The sequence below is a fragment of the Bos grunniens genome, chromosome 26 (assembly GCF_055505025.1).
Source record: "Bos grunniens cultivar Pamir isolate PY7600 chromosome 26, Bosgru_T2T1.0, whole genome shotgun sequence".
NCBI classification, from domain to species: domain Eukaryota; kingdom Metazoa; phylum Chordata; class Mammalia; order Artiodactyla; family Bovidae; genus Bos; species Bos grunniens.
In genome coordinates, this window is record NC_141190.1 from 17,902,696 (window position 1) to 17,918,043 (window position 15,348).

General features: G+C 39.9%; 1 protein-coding gene across 3 annotated transcripts in view; it reads right to left on the reverse strand.

Moving 5' to 3' along the window:
* The window catches only part of TLL2 (tolloid like 2), a 144,123-nt gene that overhangs the window by 50,607 nt on the left and 78,168 nt on the right, over nucleotides 1–15,348 (reverse strand). For all 3 annotated transcript variants that reach the window (XR_015155867.1, XR_015155868.1, XM_086379324.1), the window contains exons 4-7: nucleotides 10,588–10,743; nucleotides 8,820–8,937; nucleotides 3,130–3,308; nucleotides 2,108–2,213 (exon numbers count right to left, since the gene is read on the reverse strand). Coding sequence is in view for 1 of the 3 variants with exons in the window: in XM_086379324.1 (XP_086235450.1) it covers nucleotides 2,108–2,213; nucleotides 3,130–3,308; nucleotides 8,820–8,937; nucleotides 10,588–10,743 (559 nt within the window). In the remaining 2 variants the exon portion in view is untranslated. The remainder of the gene's footprint in view (nucleotides 1–2,107; nucleotides 2,214–3,129; nucleotides 3,309–8,819; nucleotides 8,938–10,587; nucleotides 10,744–15,348) is intronic.

Genomic DNA, 15,348 nt, shown 5'->3' on the forward strand with positions numbered 1-15,348 from the left:
AGAAAGGCATGACAGAGGACAAGATGGATGGATGGGATCACTAACTCAATGGACATGAGTTTGAGCAAGCTCCAGGAGATGGTGAAGGACAGGGAAGCCTAGCATGCTTCAGTCCATGGGGCCGCAAAGAGTAGGACATGACTGAGCAACTCAACAACAACAACAAGGTACAAGCTTCTCACTTGGACCAACTTGACCTTGATTCCCTGAAAAAATCAATACTTTGACTCCACTTAGCAACCCCCAGAGCTAATGAGGTGCAAGTTGGCTATTCCCTGCACCACTTCCCAACCCTGTGAGTTGGTCCCATCCCCACATCCAAGCATCCCACCTCCAACATCTGCAGAGGGGGCACTCATCCTGCCTCTCAGACCCCCAGGTTAGGTCCTTCAAAGTCTCCATTTCCCAGTGTGGAAGAGGAAGCCTCAGATTCCCATATGGCAATGTGTGAGATCAATGTGTCAATCCTTCACCCATTCTGGTTAATAAATTACAACATGAAATGTTAGAGCTGGAAGGGCTCAGAAAACATCTGCTCCAACTCTCTCATGAGGGAACTGAGGCCCAGGAAGGTAGAGATCTGATCCCACACAAAGCTGCCCCTAATTACTATCTATACCTCCTTCAACAGCAAGGTGCATGGGTGAACGAGGGCTAGAATTCAGCCTTCGACTCTCAGGTCAGTGGTCTCTTCATTACATCATATTGCCTTTTGTATCTTCTGATAAAGAGCCAGAAGAAGAGTAAAGAGAACTGGGTAGGTCACTCCCATCCCAGGTGTTCCAAGATGCTGACAAACTCCACCCATTAAAGCACTGGAGAGCTCCTGCCTGAGTGCAGGATGCCGATCATAACTAACTCAGTTGTGTGGCCAGAGGACCAGTGCCCCTTGGAACTTGGGATGCTGAGATGTAGAGGACGTCACCCATGGTAGTATTACCTTATCGACAGGATAGTTTCAGAAGCTGTACCCAGGGCCAAGCAGCCTGGGTAAACAGTGTCCTTTCCACTCCCAAGATCTGTGTGTCTCTTGAACCAATGGTTTCCTTTGATCTTGATGGACATAGAGACTCATGAAATGAACTGTTTCCCTCTTTGCTATGACCTGCTAGGAAGCATGGGGCAGGATTTGCTGCCAACCCTAACAAAGGGTACATGACTTTGTGGCATATATTCTGAATACCAAATAGATTCCAAGCTTCAACTTAGCTGTCTACCCTTATTTTTTCCCTCTTCACATCTCCAAGTCTCCTCACGTAATTTTTTTTTCTTGTCTATATTGGGAATCACCTTAAATCTTATTTAATGATTCAATAAATAAATAAAAAGCTGATTTTAGGCTGAAACTAGGGGGAAAAAAATGCCAAGACAGAAAAATAACTCGAGTGGAAAGATCTACAAAACTGGGATGAGCAGTGAAACACTTCTCTATACAAAATACTTACATGATAAGGGTAAAGTAATACGGTAATACAGAAGCAAGGGTAATATGCAAAATACTTAATACTGGGCCCAGCACAGCCTGAGCTCATCAAAACCGATCTTGCTGAGGCCAGCCATAAATAACTGGCCTGCCCAGGCTTGAGGACACCAGCTACCATCAAGTGTGGCCAGCAGGCAGGAGACCTGGATTTTTGTTCTTATTCCAACCTCTGCTACCTGTGAGCCCCCCAACTGGCTAGAGCCCCACTTTCTCCTAAAATGAACCCCTGATTTACCACCCTCCCAACTCTGACACGGTCTAGCTTCCAATAAACCACACCTCTTCTAGGAGACCTGGTTGGATGTACTTTAGAAGAGGAAATTTTATACAGAGCCTCTAAGTTATGATTCCAGCCAACCCCTCAATAATTTCCCTTTTCCAGTTTGCTGCTGTGACATGAGGGCATGATGAAACGCCAGCTTCACTATGGGATTCAATCTTATTAGCAGGAACCTGATTAGATTATATTTCACTGCAGCCCAGAGGCCACCGTATTTCAAGGACAGACATGCCAACTGTGCTAGGAACATGCAGAGACCTGCTCTCCGCAGACCTCCTGGAATCCGACCCCCGCCTGCGGCAGGCACAGTACAACACAGATGAGGCGTAACCATAGATTCCGACCTTGAGAAGGTGTTCCGGGCGTAGTGCATGATGCTGTCAAAGTCGTACATCTCTCCCAGAGAGCTCACTTCCCCAGCTTCCATTTTTAAGAAATTATACTCCTGACCTGTGACACAACACTCTGTTAACGTCTTTGAAAACCAAGGCAGGCACCTGAAAGGAGGCAGAGGAGGGGAGAAGGAGGGCCCATAGCGACTTCCGAGAGCTCTGTCAGTCAGTCAAATGACAGGCTTGGTGGTGGTTCTTCTTGTTGTTTTTGACAGATTAGAAATTTGAAACTTAGAACAGCTCTATGTGGTCCCAACCCCACCACCCAACACCCCTCCCAAAATGCCTCTCAAAATTAAAGTAAGTTAATAGGTTAGTTATGGGAAAAAATTGCCTTTAAATCTCTAGTCTTGTTATTGAAGGAACAAAGAAAAGAAATCCAATATTTAGGTTCAATCTCAAATTCACTATTCAGACTCTTGAAAGCATTTTTAAGGCAAATATATTATTCAATCAGTGACTTTCATGTTCATTATGAATTTCTGTATAAAACTGCTTAACACGGGGAGGTATTTTTAAGAAATCTAGACACTTTATCTGCCTTGGGATAGGCAGAAATACGGTTTTTCATGTACTTGTGTCCTAATTATATTTCAGTTTCAAAAATATGTGTTGCCTACATCAGCAAAAATGAGTCTTCGAAAAGCAACTGGGAGAATTCTTTTTTTGGATGAGTAGCTTTGATGCTGCAACAGTGTTCTGGTCGATTCTGTTCCTGTTAGGAAATGGAGTTGGAGTTCACTGTCCTTTACAACATGGAATCATTTTGCTTCTGCTCTAATCTGAAAGCTCTAGCAGATGACCTCCCAAGAAGGACCACACATGGATGAAGGACAAAGTGCTGGTGACAAAGGCCTCCATGCTTACAAATGAGTGTCGGTCTGCCCCCCAGCAACCCCTCTGTTTCCTCCCTCCTGACCCCATGATGCTACCTGCCTGACCGCTGGCTTCTAGGCTCCATACAGACTCCTTACCTGGCTGGATGTTTTCTCTGATGATGGTTACATGCTGGTCTCTGTCTGGCCGGGTGTGTTCATGCCAGAACCCAACCACATGGCCCAGCTCGTGGGCCACAATGCCAAACTTGTCACAGTTTTTTCCAATGGATATGGCCTGTGGGCCTCCACCTCGGCGCCCAACATAGGAACAACAGCTGGACAATTGCAGAAATACCCAGGTCAGCAGATCAGGGAATGAAGCTTGAAAACAATCTCATTGTCCAACTTCCCTCCCAAGGCAGGAATTCCCTCCAAAAATGGCTCTTGACCTTTTTGGTGGCCTGGAGAATCCTTAGAAAGATACAGCCTCTCCTCCAGGAAAAAAGTACATACCTTCCCCCACCCTTTTACCCCTAAGTCTCTGATGACAAGGAAGAGACAAAGGAAGGAGCCCCTGAGTTTCTGTAAAGCATGAGTCTTTTTGCTATTATCAGAGGAGCCTTAGAGATGACTTCCCTTCTGGGCACAATTATTTTTTAAAATATATATTCATTGTTCCTAATATAGAAAGCTGTAAAAAGTAAATTAAAATGGCCCATAATCCCACCACTCAGATAACTTCTATAAAATGTTTTAAAAATACATGCCCATGTCACAAAAGATTTAAGTACAGTATTAAGGTTCCAAAGATAACTATTGTTGACAGCTTCTTGAATTCTAGTCCAAAAAATGTAATACATCTGTATATACACATATAATTTTAATTACAAAATACATCATGTACATTGTCCTTCATCTTGCCTGTTTTCCTCCTTAATTCATAGATATTTTCATAACAGTAAATGTTAACCTAATTTTTTTCAAAGCGACATAGTATTAAAATTTATTTAATCAGTCTCTTACTAACACACATTTAGACTGACTTCAGTTTTTTCTATTGAACCGAAGCCTCAGGAAAGAGGGAGACAAACAACAAAATACAAAACAAAGAAACCATTGAGGTCTTACTTGCTTTTGGTAGGGTAAATTCCAAGCAATGGAATAAATGGATAAAAGGATATGTACATTTGATATTTTGATAGATACTATCAAATTGCAATCCCAAAATGTTGTGTCTTTTTATATGTCCATTAATAGTATGTTAAATAGCCCTATTTCCCCACAACCGGGCCAGCCCTGGTTTTGCCAAACTACTTTTGCCAATTTGATAGATGAAAAGTGGTATTTCACTGAAGTTGGATAGTTTTCCATGTTTTATGTGATATTTATATTTTTTCTTTTCAACTATGAGATCACATGTCCCCCCAGTTGGGGAGCGGGGAGGGTTGTCCATCTTTTTATTACTGATTTGGTAAGAACCAGTCCATTCTGAAGGAGATCAGCCCTGGGATTTCTTTGGAAGGAATGATGCTAAAGCTGAAACTCCAGTACTTTGGCCACCTCATGCGAAGAGTTGACTCATTGGAAAAGACTCTGATGTTGGTAGGGATTGGGGGCAGGAGGAAAAGGGGACGACAGAGGATGAGATGGCTGGATGGCATCACCAACTCGATGGATGTGAGTTTGAATGAACTCCGGGAGTTGGTGATGGACAGGGAGGCCTGGCGTGCTGTGATTCATGGGGTCGCAAAGAGTCGGACATGACTGAGCGACTGAACTGAACTGAACTGAACTGAAGAACCTTTTGAAAATTAGGGGGTTAAATCTTTGACTATTAAATGCATTACAAATGTTTTCCTCCCTTTGTTATTTCTGTTTTAGCCATATAAAGTTTTAAAATTTTAATGCGATGTCTTTATTTTCTTATGTGTTATTTAGAAAGGCCATCTACACTGCAAGATTATAATTAATATGCAATCTTGCTTCTTTCTAGTACATTTCACATTTCTTTTTCTTTTTTTTTTTTTCTTTTAAAAATCCTTACATCTTTGGACTTCCCTGGTGGCTCAGTAGTAAAGAATCAGGAGCCATGGATTCAGTCCCTGGTCTGGGAAGATCCCACATGCCGTGGAGCAACTAAGCCTGTGCGCCACAACTATTGAGCTTGTGCTGTAGAGAGTGAGAGCTGTGGCTACTGAGCCTATGTGCCTAGAGCCAGTGCTCGGCAACCAGAGGAGCCACTGCAACGAGGAGCCTGTGCACCGCAACTAGAGAGCAGCCCCTGCTTGCTGCAACCAAGAAAAGGCTGCACAGCAATGGAGACCCAGCAAAGCCAAAAACAAATACATAAGTAAAATGTTTAAAATGCCTACATCTTTGATCTGGCCAAAATCATTTTTGGTATGTGAAGTGTGGTAGTATCCCAGCTTTATTTTCTTTAAAATGAGCTACTGAATTATTCCAATATTCACATATCCCTGACTAATCCATCTTTCTCTCATTTAAAATGCTACCTAAATTAGTGTATAAACATATTCATTTTAAGCTCTTTCGTTCCATATATCTATTTTTTTCTTGAGTTCCAAATGGTTTTCATTATTATCTTCATTTGCATTTTTAAAATAATTGTATTTATCTATCTTTGGCTCTGTTGGGTCTACGTTGCTGCACGGGCTTCTTTCTAACTGTGGTATGTGGGCTTCTCGTTGTGGTAGCTTCTCTTGTGGTTCCCAGGCTCTAGAGCACAGCTCAGTTGTACACTGGCTTAGCTGCTCTGTGGCATGTGGGGTCTTGTCAGGGATCGAACCCATGTCTCCTGCATTGGCAGACAGATTCTTTACCACTGAGCCACCAGGGAAGCCCTTCATTTGCATTTTGATATCACATATGTTGGGACAGAATATCAGACCTCTTCTCCTCCCCTACCTCTGTCTCTATCACTGCTGTTTGTTCTGTTATTTCTACATGAAAAACTCTAATATCATTTGTTCAAGCTCTTAAAATATATGTACATACACACCCACAAATACATATATGAAGTTGCTGTTTAAATCAGAATGGCATGAATTTATAGGTTATTTTAGGAAGTCCTGACATCTTTACTATGTTGGGCATTTCCATACGAGGAAACAGTATGTATTTCCATTTTTACTTCTTTTTTAAAAGTTTCCTTAGAATTTTGTTGTTTTCTTCCTATATGGCTGGCATATTTTTGCATTTTTGTTATGGTTTATTCTTAGATATATTATCTACTATGTTTCTACTAAAGTTGTGATGTCCCCCATTATGAAAGTATTACTTTATCAAATTATTTCATTAAGGCAAAAGTTATTTCCTGTTGATTAATTTTGTAGTCAGTTACCTTAATAGAGTCTCCTTTTGTTTCTGACAGTTTTCCTATTGATTTTCTGGGTTTTTTCACCACGTGTCACATTAACTTCAAACAATACTTGTTCTTGCCAATATTCATTGTGTTTGTCTTTCTTGTGTCAAATTACATTAGCTAGTATTTCCAGAAAAAAAAAAAATGAAATAACTGTGGTGATCATAAATATCTTTTGTTACTGATTCTAATAGAAATGCTTCTAGAATTATTATTGATAAACATGATGTGGGCTTTGAGGATATATATATATATTTGATTTGTGTGTGTTATGTTAATGTGTATATGTGTGTGTGTTAAGTCAAGGATCTATCATGAAGGTATTGAAATGTGCAGATGTCTTTTTAGCATCTATTGAGACACGAATATGGCTTCTCTCCTCTGAGCTATCAATATGTTGAATCATGCAGATAGATTTCTTAATGTTGAACTACTCCTGTATTCCTTAGATAAACCTTTTTGGCAGGCCACTCTTCTATTCTTTTACTGCTGTGTTCTATGTGCCAACATTTTAGTTAGGGTTTTGCATGGCTATTCATAAGTTAGATGAGTTTATAATTTTCTCTTTTTTAGTGCCATCTTTTTCATTTTGAGGTAGCAACACCGTGATAGTTTATTAAAAGTAAATTGAAAGAATGTGTTTTTCTATGCTCTAAAAAACTTAAATAGTACCAGAATAATCTGTTTCTTGAAGTTTTGAAAGAATTCATCTGTGAAACTCTAGGTTGGTGGTATGGAGGAGAAAGTTTTTCCATCAATTTTCCAGTTTCTTTCAAAGTTACTGGTCTGTGCCAGTCCTTTATATCTACCTTGAAGTCAATCACATCATCCAGGTTTCAACACTTCTTTCCCGAAGAGTTTATACAGCTCTTTTTTATGATGCTGCTGACTCTGTGGTTATGTCTCCCTTTTGCATGCCTGATTTTGTATGTTTCGGCACTGCCACCTTTTTCTCTTAGACTAACAAGTAATTAGTTTATCTATAATTTATCGTTTGTTTATTCAAAGAAGTCACTCTCCAATTTATCAGTTCTATAATGTATTACCTTGTCCATTTTCTTGCTCTCTTGAAGTTTACTTTGTTGTGGTGGAGGGTTTTATGTATTCATTTGTTTTGCTAACTTCTTCAAATTGAATATTTCACTGTCATTCGTAATTCTCAGATTTGTAGCTCTCTTCAATTTTGAACTGTGGGGCTTTTGCTATCTAGATGTCTTATAATTTTAATCCTGATTTCTTTAAAATCTAAGAGTTGTAAAAAAAGGGAGGGGAGAGAGGTCTTAACAGGTAATGCAGGAGTATTTATTCTATTTTTGTTGTTGTTATTATGTCCAGTTTCATTGGTTTACAATCAGAGAATATTTTATTTTGGACTTTTAGAATACAATGAGGTGTTCTTAATACTTAGTAAATGAACCATGTCTATAAATGTCTAAGAGGCATTTTTAAAATGTGTTACAGGTTATAGAATCTGGTGGACCCACAGGTTCAACTCTATTAATTACATTTTTTCCAGTCCTCTACAAATCTCTACTTATTTTTTGGTTAACTTGACATTGATCTACTTGGGTTGACAGCAATGAAATAAAATCTTCTGCCGTTGGTATTTCTGTTGATTTCCCCTTGAAACCCTCGGGGCTTGTTTTATGACTCTTAATGCTATGCTATTTTGTGCATAAAGATTTATGACTGTTATATTCTCACCGTAGCTTGTACTCTTTCTCATTATAAAGTGTCTCACTTTTTTTTTTTTGCACTTTCTTACTTTAAAAATTAATTGAAGAAAAAACAAAAAAGTGTTGTCTACAACTAGAATTGTGATCTCAGCTTTATTTTTGTTAGTATTTGCCTGTATGCCTTCTTACCTTTTACTTTTAAACATTTCTGGATCATTTTCTTCAGTAGTCCTCTCACATATATAGCATGTAGTTGGGTTTAAGATTTTGAACTAATATGAGAACGTTTTCCTTTCAGGAAAATACACCACAGTTATATTTATTGGCATAACAGATAAGTTTAGTTATAATCCAATCATCTTATTATTTATTATGTTTTCTGCAGGAAGTCTGTAAGCCCATGGAGCTCACAAAATTATATACAGAATTTTGCATAAATGTACATCCATCCAGAGGGAGCACATAGCTCCATCAGATTCTCAGTGGGATCACCGGCCCCAAGTTGGTTCAGAATCACTTCTCTGTATGAAACATTCCCAATTCCTTCAGCTTGCTCCCATGACAGGAAATACAGACACCTTGTCATTCTGGAGTCTTCCTCTTGACCTACCTACTTTGTCCCTGGACTGTGAGTTCGTTGAGGGCAAGAAGAGTTTCTGACAAATTCTGGACTCCTATATATTATAGCATATTAGAACACATATTGTTTTAGAGAAAAAATTCAAGGCTCCTGGGCCATCTGACTTGTCTGCCTCAATCTCCATTGAGGTGAACTCACTTTGACTTACCCACACGTTCTGTAACTGAACACAATGAAGCTTTCTTCATCTGTCCTCTCTATAAAGGTCACGCAGGTGTGCTTCTCCCAGTGTCTCATGGCCTGCTTAAAAATGGCCCTCTGGCTTCCTGAAACGACAGGACAGGTGCTCATCAACTCACTCGTGGGTCCATAGCTTCCTTAGATGTTCTAGAGCATGCTGGTTCATTAACAAAAGTTGTTCCAATGATCAAAAAAAAAAAAAAGCTTGTTTCAGTGACCCAGAATTAAAGTGAACCAGGACTAAGGATTTCCCTGGCTAAGAATACAATATAACTTTCCCAAATAACCAAAACTTAGAGAGTAGGAGTTTTTTAATTGGAACAGAGGGTAAAAATAGATTTTCAAATGTCCCCAGCCTCCCAACTTTTCCTTTGCATTGAAAGTACTTTCCTAAACTTTAAAAAAATGTTACTTAGGTTATTCAATTTAGAAATTTCTGGCCTTTCAAGTAAATCGCCAGCACTGCATTCCACCCTTTAGTTTTACTTTCTACCTATAGGAGAGTATATTCCCACATGCTCTAAAAATCCTATTTGTAGGTACACTCATGATGTTTTTGCATCAGGATTCAGTGTTTGCTGGGGGATCCTTGAGTCTAATGTTCTACAAGGCCTTTGAGAACAGATGAATTTCATACTTCCTCCGAACTTTTCATATTTCCTTGATTAGACATTGAAAATAAAGCAACAAGTAAATTGGGAGCAAGAATAAAGTAGTTGCAAACTCTAGGCTGATAGTTTCATCCACTCAATAAGTATTCTTTTCAAAATCTATCAGTCTGAAATAAATAAGACAAATGTATTTTGATTTTGGTAGAAGGAATGAGAAAGATCTAGAAAAAAAGAGTCGTTTGGGAAGTACACAGGAAGTTTGCGGATGGGATCTGAATTCTGGAATGACTTTGTTGCAGAAAACCAACAAACCACTGGAAGGGTCCCATGATGATCTAGAAGATGTGGGTGTAGTGTCATTTCATTGCCCCCTAAAACATATATACAGAATAAAGAGTAACTTAGCTGTCCATTTTGGGGGAGCCATCTTGACACTTTAAGTTAAAATTGTTTATAGAACAGTGATTCACCAAAACAGCAATCCTACTAATTATAGTAAAAAATCTCTTTGTAAAGAAAGTTTTCTCTATAAAATTAGTTAATTTTTGATGAAAGTTATATAAATCTTTGGCAAGATAAGCACACTAGATCTGAAAGAACACGGTTAAGATGCCAAGAAACAGGGACTTCCCTGACAGTCCAATGGTTAAGACTCTGAGCGTTCACGGCACTGGATATGGATTTGATCCCTGGTCAGGGAACTAAGACCCCATGAGCCGCATGGCAAGGTCAAAAAAAAGAAAACAAAAACAAAAAAGATACCAAGGAACAAAAGTTAGTAGCTGATGACAATTCCTACATTTTAGTTCTTTAAGAACACACATCTCTTTCTCTCTCTTATTAGAACCAGGGACTCCTTGAGGGGCAGAGTGGCATCTTACTGGAGGCTCTGGGATAATGCCTTAGGGACCAGGTGACCACCTCTGAGGACATAGCCCCAAATGAGACTGCAGTTTCTCCAGGCTGAGTGCATGAGACCCACTGGTCATAAGGAAGCCTGAAGCACGGCGACTGCTATGACCCCAGCATCTGTTCCATCCCACCTGAGTCCTTGCAGGGAGGACTTTGCCCACCAGGGAAGACAAAGCCCCCAGCCCCAAGCAAGCCTCATCTGGAGCTACTGACCAGTGAAGTTCCCGCCAATGACGTACGGGATGACCCCTCCCGGCCATATCCTCTCTGTCCTTGAGGTTGTGGCTCTTCGGACCCGGGGAGAGAAGGTCTCAGCTCCAGCATGCAAGGTCCCAGGGCTCTGTGGAAGCAGGGCGTTCTCCTTTCCATCTGCAAGAGAGTTGGGCTGCCATTTACTTTGCTTTTAATTCCTCCTGGGCATATAGTGAAGATTATATCACCCATGAATCCACAAAAGGAGAAATTCAGAACATGTATTCTAAAGGGGATATTGGATCTGTTCAGGGTTTTAAACCTTAGTGGAGCAAGAGAAAGTATAGGGCTTCGCTGGGGCTCAGTGGTAAAGAATTCACTTGCCAGTGCAGGAGACACGGACTGGTTCTATCCTTGATCCAGGAAGATGCCACGCGCCTTGGAGCAAGTAAACCCATGTGCCTGTTGAACCTGTGCTCTAGAGCCAGGGAGCTGCAAACTACTGAGCCCACGTGCTGCAACCACTGAAGCCCCCATGCCCTAGAGTGCGTGCTCCACAACAAGAGAGAAGCCATTGCAATAAGAAGACCGTGCACTGCAATGAAGAGTAGACCCCACTTGCCCTAACTAGAGAAAAGCTCGAGAAAAGCCCACACAGCAGTGAAGACCTAGCACAGCCAAAAAAAAAGAAAAAATATTATTATTATTTTTTTAAGAGTAAGTGTAGTAAGTATCCCAGGCCTAGGATGGAAGTGGGTCTGGCTTGTAGGAGGTCTTGAAAGAAGCCCCATGGGACTCAAGGGCAGACTGTGGGCCACAGAATTAAGCGACTGGGACAACTCACAGCCCTTTAAAGCCAAGTTGGGGATGTACTCTCTTCTCAGAGCCACAGACATTGGGGAGAACAAGCTGCATCGGTCCCCTCTCTTGACCAAATATTGTCAATGCTGCAAATACTGGAAATAATTTGGCCAGTGTGACAAAGTGAACCAGTCTGTGATGCTGGGAAAATAAATTATTTGCAAGATAAACCCCTGTAAAATGCAGAGCCCTGTAGAATCCCCCAGCTCTTCTGGATCTGTCTGTACATCTGGACCTTTGAGGGAAGACTATGGGAAAGAAACGGGGACTCTATTTAAGGCTCTGAATTCAAGTTATGATCCCTAAAAACAGTAGAGATAGATGGGTGGGTAGAATCGCTTAACCTTGAGGCAACTGAATAATTGAATCCACATTTGTTTCATTCATCATTCAGAGTTTAAGGTTTTGTTTTCAATCTACTTGCTTATACTCACTAAGCTCACTTTGGGGCATTTTCTCTTTCGTTTTTATATTTTTTCCCCTAAAAATTAGACTTGGTTTTGTTTATTCTTTTTGTTTTCATTATTTCATTACTTTTATTTACATCCTTCTATTTTCACTTATTTTATTCTGATGTTTCCTTTCTAGCTTCTTTTCTCTCTTTAAAAAAAAAAATTGAGATACAGTTCACACATCATAATAGCCACCACTTTAAAGTGTAGAGTTTACTGGTTTTGTATATTCACAAACTTGTACAACCACCACCTCTATAGAAGTCCACATTTTCATCACCTCCAAAAGAAACCCTGTATCCATTATCAGTCAATCCCTCCAGCCCTTGGTAATCAGTAATCTTCTTTCTGTTTCTATGGATTTGCCTACTCTAGACATTTCATATAAATGGAATCATGCAATATGTGGCTTTTTGTGTCTAGCCTTTTTCACTTAGCATGTTTTCAAGGCTCATTTGTGTTGTAGCATGTGTTAGCACTTCACTACATTTTATGGCTAAATAATAATCCGCTGTGTAGGTACACCACATTTTGTTTACCTGTCCTTTAGTTGGTGGATATCTGGGTTGTTTCCACTTTTTTGGCTATTATGAATAATGCTGGTCTGAACATTAATGTACACATTTTGGTGTGGAGATATATTTTTCAGTTCTTTTGGGTATATGCCAAAGAGTGGAAGCATCCCAATGCGCATAATAACTCTATGTTTAACCTTTTAGAGAACCACCAGACTATTTTCCAAAGGAGCTGCACTATGTTGCCACCAGCAAAGTATCAGGGTCCCAGTATCTCCATATCCTTGTCAACATCAATCTTTTTTATTATAGCTATCCTAAGGCTGTGCAGTGGCATCTCACTGTGGTTCTGATTTACATTTCCCTAATGACTAGATAGCATATTGAAAAGCAGAGACATTACTTTGCCAACAAAGGTTCGTCTAGTCAAGGCTATGGTTTTTCCAGTGGTCGTGTATGGATGTGAGAGTTGGACTGTGAAGAAAGCTGAGCGCCGAAGAATTGATGCTTTTGAACTGTGGTGTTGGAGAAGACTCTTGAGAGTCCCTTGGACTGCAAGGAGATCCAACCAGTCCATTCTGAAGGAGAGCAGCCCTGGGATTTCTTTGGAAGGAATGATGCTAAAGCTGAAATTCCAGTACTTTGGCCACCTCATGCAAAGAGTTGACTCATTGGAAAAGACTCTGATGCTGGGAGGGATTGGGGGCAGGAGGAGAAGGGGACGACAGAGGACGAGATGGCTGGATGGCATCACAGACTCGATGGACGTGAGTCTGGGTGAACTCCAGGAGTTGGTGATGGACAGGGAGGCCTGGCGTGCTGCAATTCATGAGGTCGCAAAGAGTCGGACAGGACTGAGCGACTGAACTGAATGACTAATGATGTTGAATATATCTTTGTGTGCTTGTTAGTTATTTGTATATCCTCTCTGGGGTCTTCCCTGGTGGCTCAGTGGTAAAGAATCCACTTTCTAATGCAGGAGACTTGTGTTCGATCCCTAGGTTGGGAAGATCCCCTGGAAAAGGAAACGGTAACCCACTTTAGTATTCTTGCCTGGGAAATCCCATGGACAGAGGAGCCTGGCAGGCTACAGTCCATGGGGTCAAAAAAGTCAGACATGACTTACCAACTAACAACAACAACATATCTTCTTTGGAGAAATGTCTATTCAAATCCTTTGTCCATTTCTCAACTGGGTTTTCTTTTTATTGTTGCATTATAGTTACTCTTTGTATATTCTGGAGACCATATCCTTATCAGATAAATTCGAATATTTTCCTATTTTGTAGGTTGTCTTCTCATTTTTATGATAGTATCCTTTGAAGCACAGAAGTTTTTAACTTTTATGCAGTCCAATTTATTCATTTTTTTCTTTTGTTGCTTTTTGTGTCATACATAATAAATTACAAACATACCTTGTTTAATTGTACTTCACTTTATTGAGTGTTTTTTACAAATGGAAGGTTTGTGGTAACCCTGAGTTGTCAGACAATGGTTAGCATTTTTTAGCAGTATTTTAAAATTATGTAAAATTTTTTTCAAATGTAATGCTTCTGCAAACTTAATGGACTACAGTATAGTATAGACATAACTTTCATACACAGAAGGAAACCAAAAAATGTGTGCAACTCACTTTATTGCAGTAGTCTGGGGCCACGAGACATCAAGGTCATGATATTCCAAGGTGCAGCATAATCCAACCTCATAACAATTCACATCCATATTTTCTTTTAGAGTTCTATAGTTTAATCTCTTGTATTTAGATCTCCAAACATTTTAAATTAATTTTTGTATATAGTGTGAGGTAGGGGCCTAATTTCATTCTTTTGTATGCAATATCTGGTTGTACTAGCACCATTTGGTGAAAAGATTAGTTTTCCCTCCATGGGATTGTCTTGGCAACATATAAAAAATCAATTGGCCTTGCCTTTCCAGCTTCTTAAGTTAAATGTTTGGCACGTTAATTTTCAATTGTTCTTATATTCTAATATTACCATTTTAACACTGAAATTTCGCTGAGTTCCTTTTTATCTACATCCCATCTTTTGACATGTACATTTCTTAAAAAAAATTTTTTTTCATTCAATTTGTTACACTATTGCTTCTGTTTTATGTTTGGTTTTTTTGGCCAAGATGTATGTGGTATCTTAACCCCCTGACCAGGGATCAAACCCACACCCCCTGCATTGGAGGGTGAAGTCTCAACCCCTGGACCCCCAGGGAAGTCTGACATGTACATTTCAATGTTAGACCTTGATACATTCTTTAAGTTCCATCTGGACTTTCTTCTTTGGTTCTTGAATTATTTAGAGGTGTGATTTTTAATATCTAAAATACTTGTCTGTGTGTGTGTGTGTTATTGATCTCCAGCATCGCTTTGCGTTCCAAGGACTTATTCTCCAAGGCAGGGGTCAGTAAACTTTTTCTGTAAAAAGCCATATAGTAAATATTTTTACATTTTGAGGTTAATACCTTCTCTGTTGCAACTACCTAACTCTGCTACTGTAGTGTGAAATCAGCCATAGACACTATGTAAATGAGTGGGTGTGTTCCCATAACGCTGCATTTCCAAAAACAGATGGCAGGCTAGATTTGGCCTTCTGGCCATGGATGCTGGCCTGTGCTTCAAGGTATCAATTCTTTGGTGTCTTGAGCCTTGCTTTATGGAAACAGTGACAGACTTTATTTTCTTGGGCTCCAAAATCACTGCAGACAGTGACTGTAGCCATGAAATTAAAAGATGCTTGCTTCTTGGAAGAAAAGCTATGATAAACCTAGACAGCATATTAAAAAGCAGAGACATTACTTTACCAACAAAGGTCCATATAGTCATAGCTATGGTTTTTCCAGTAGTCATGTATGAATGTGAGAGTTGAACCATAAAGAAGGCTGAACGCCAAATGCTTTTGAACTGTGGTGTTGGAGAAAACTCTTGAGGGTCCCTTGGACTGCGA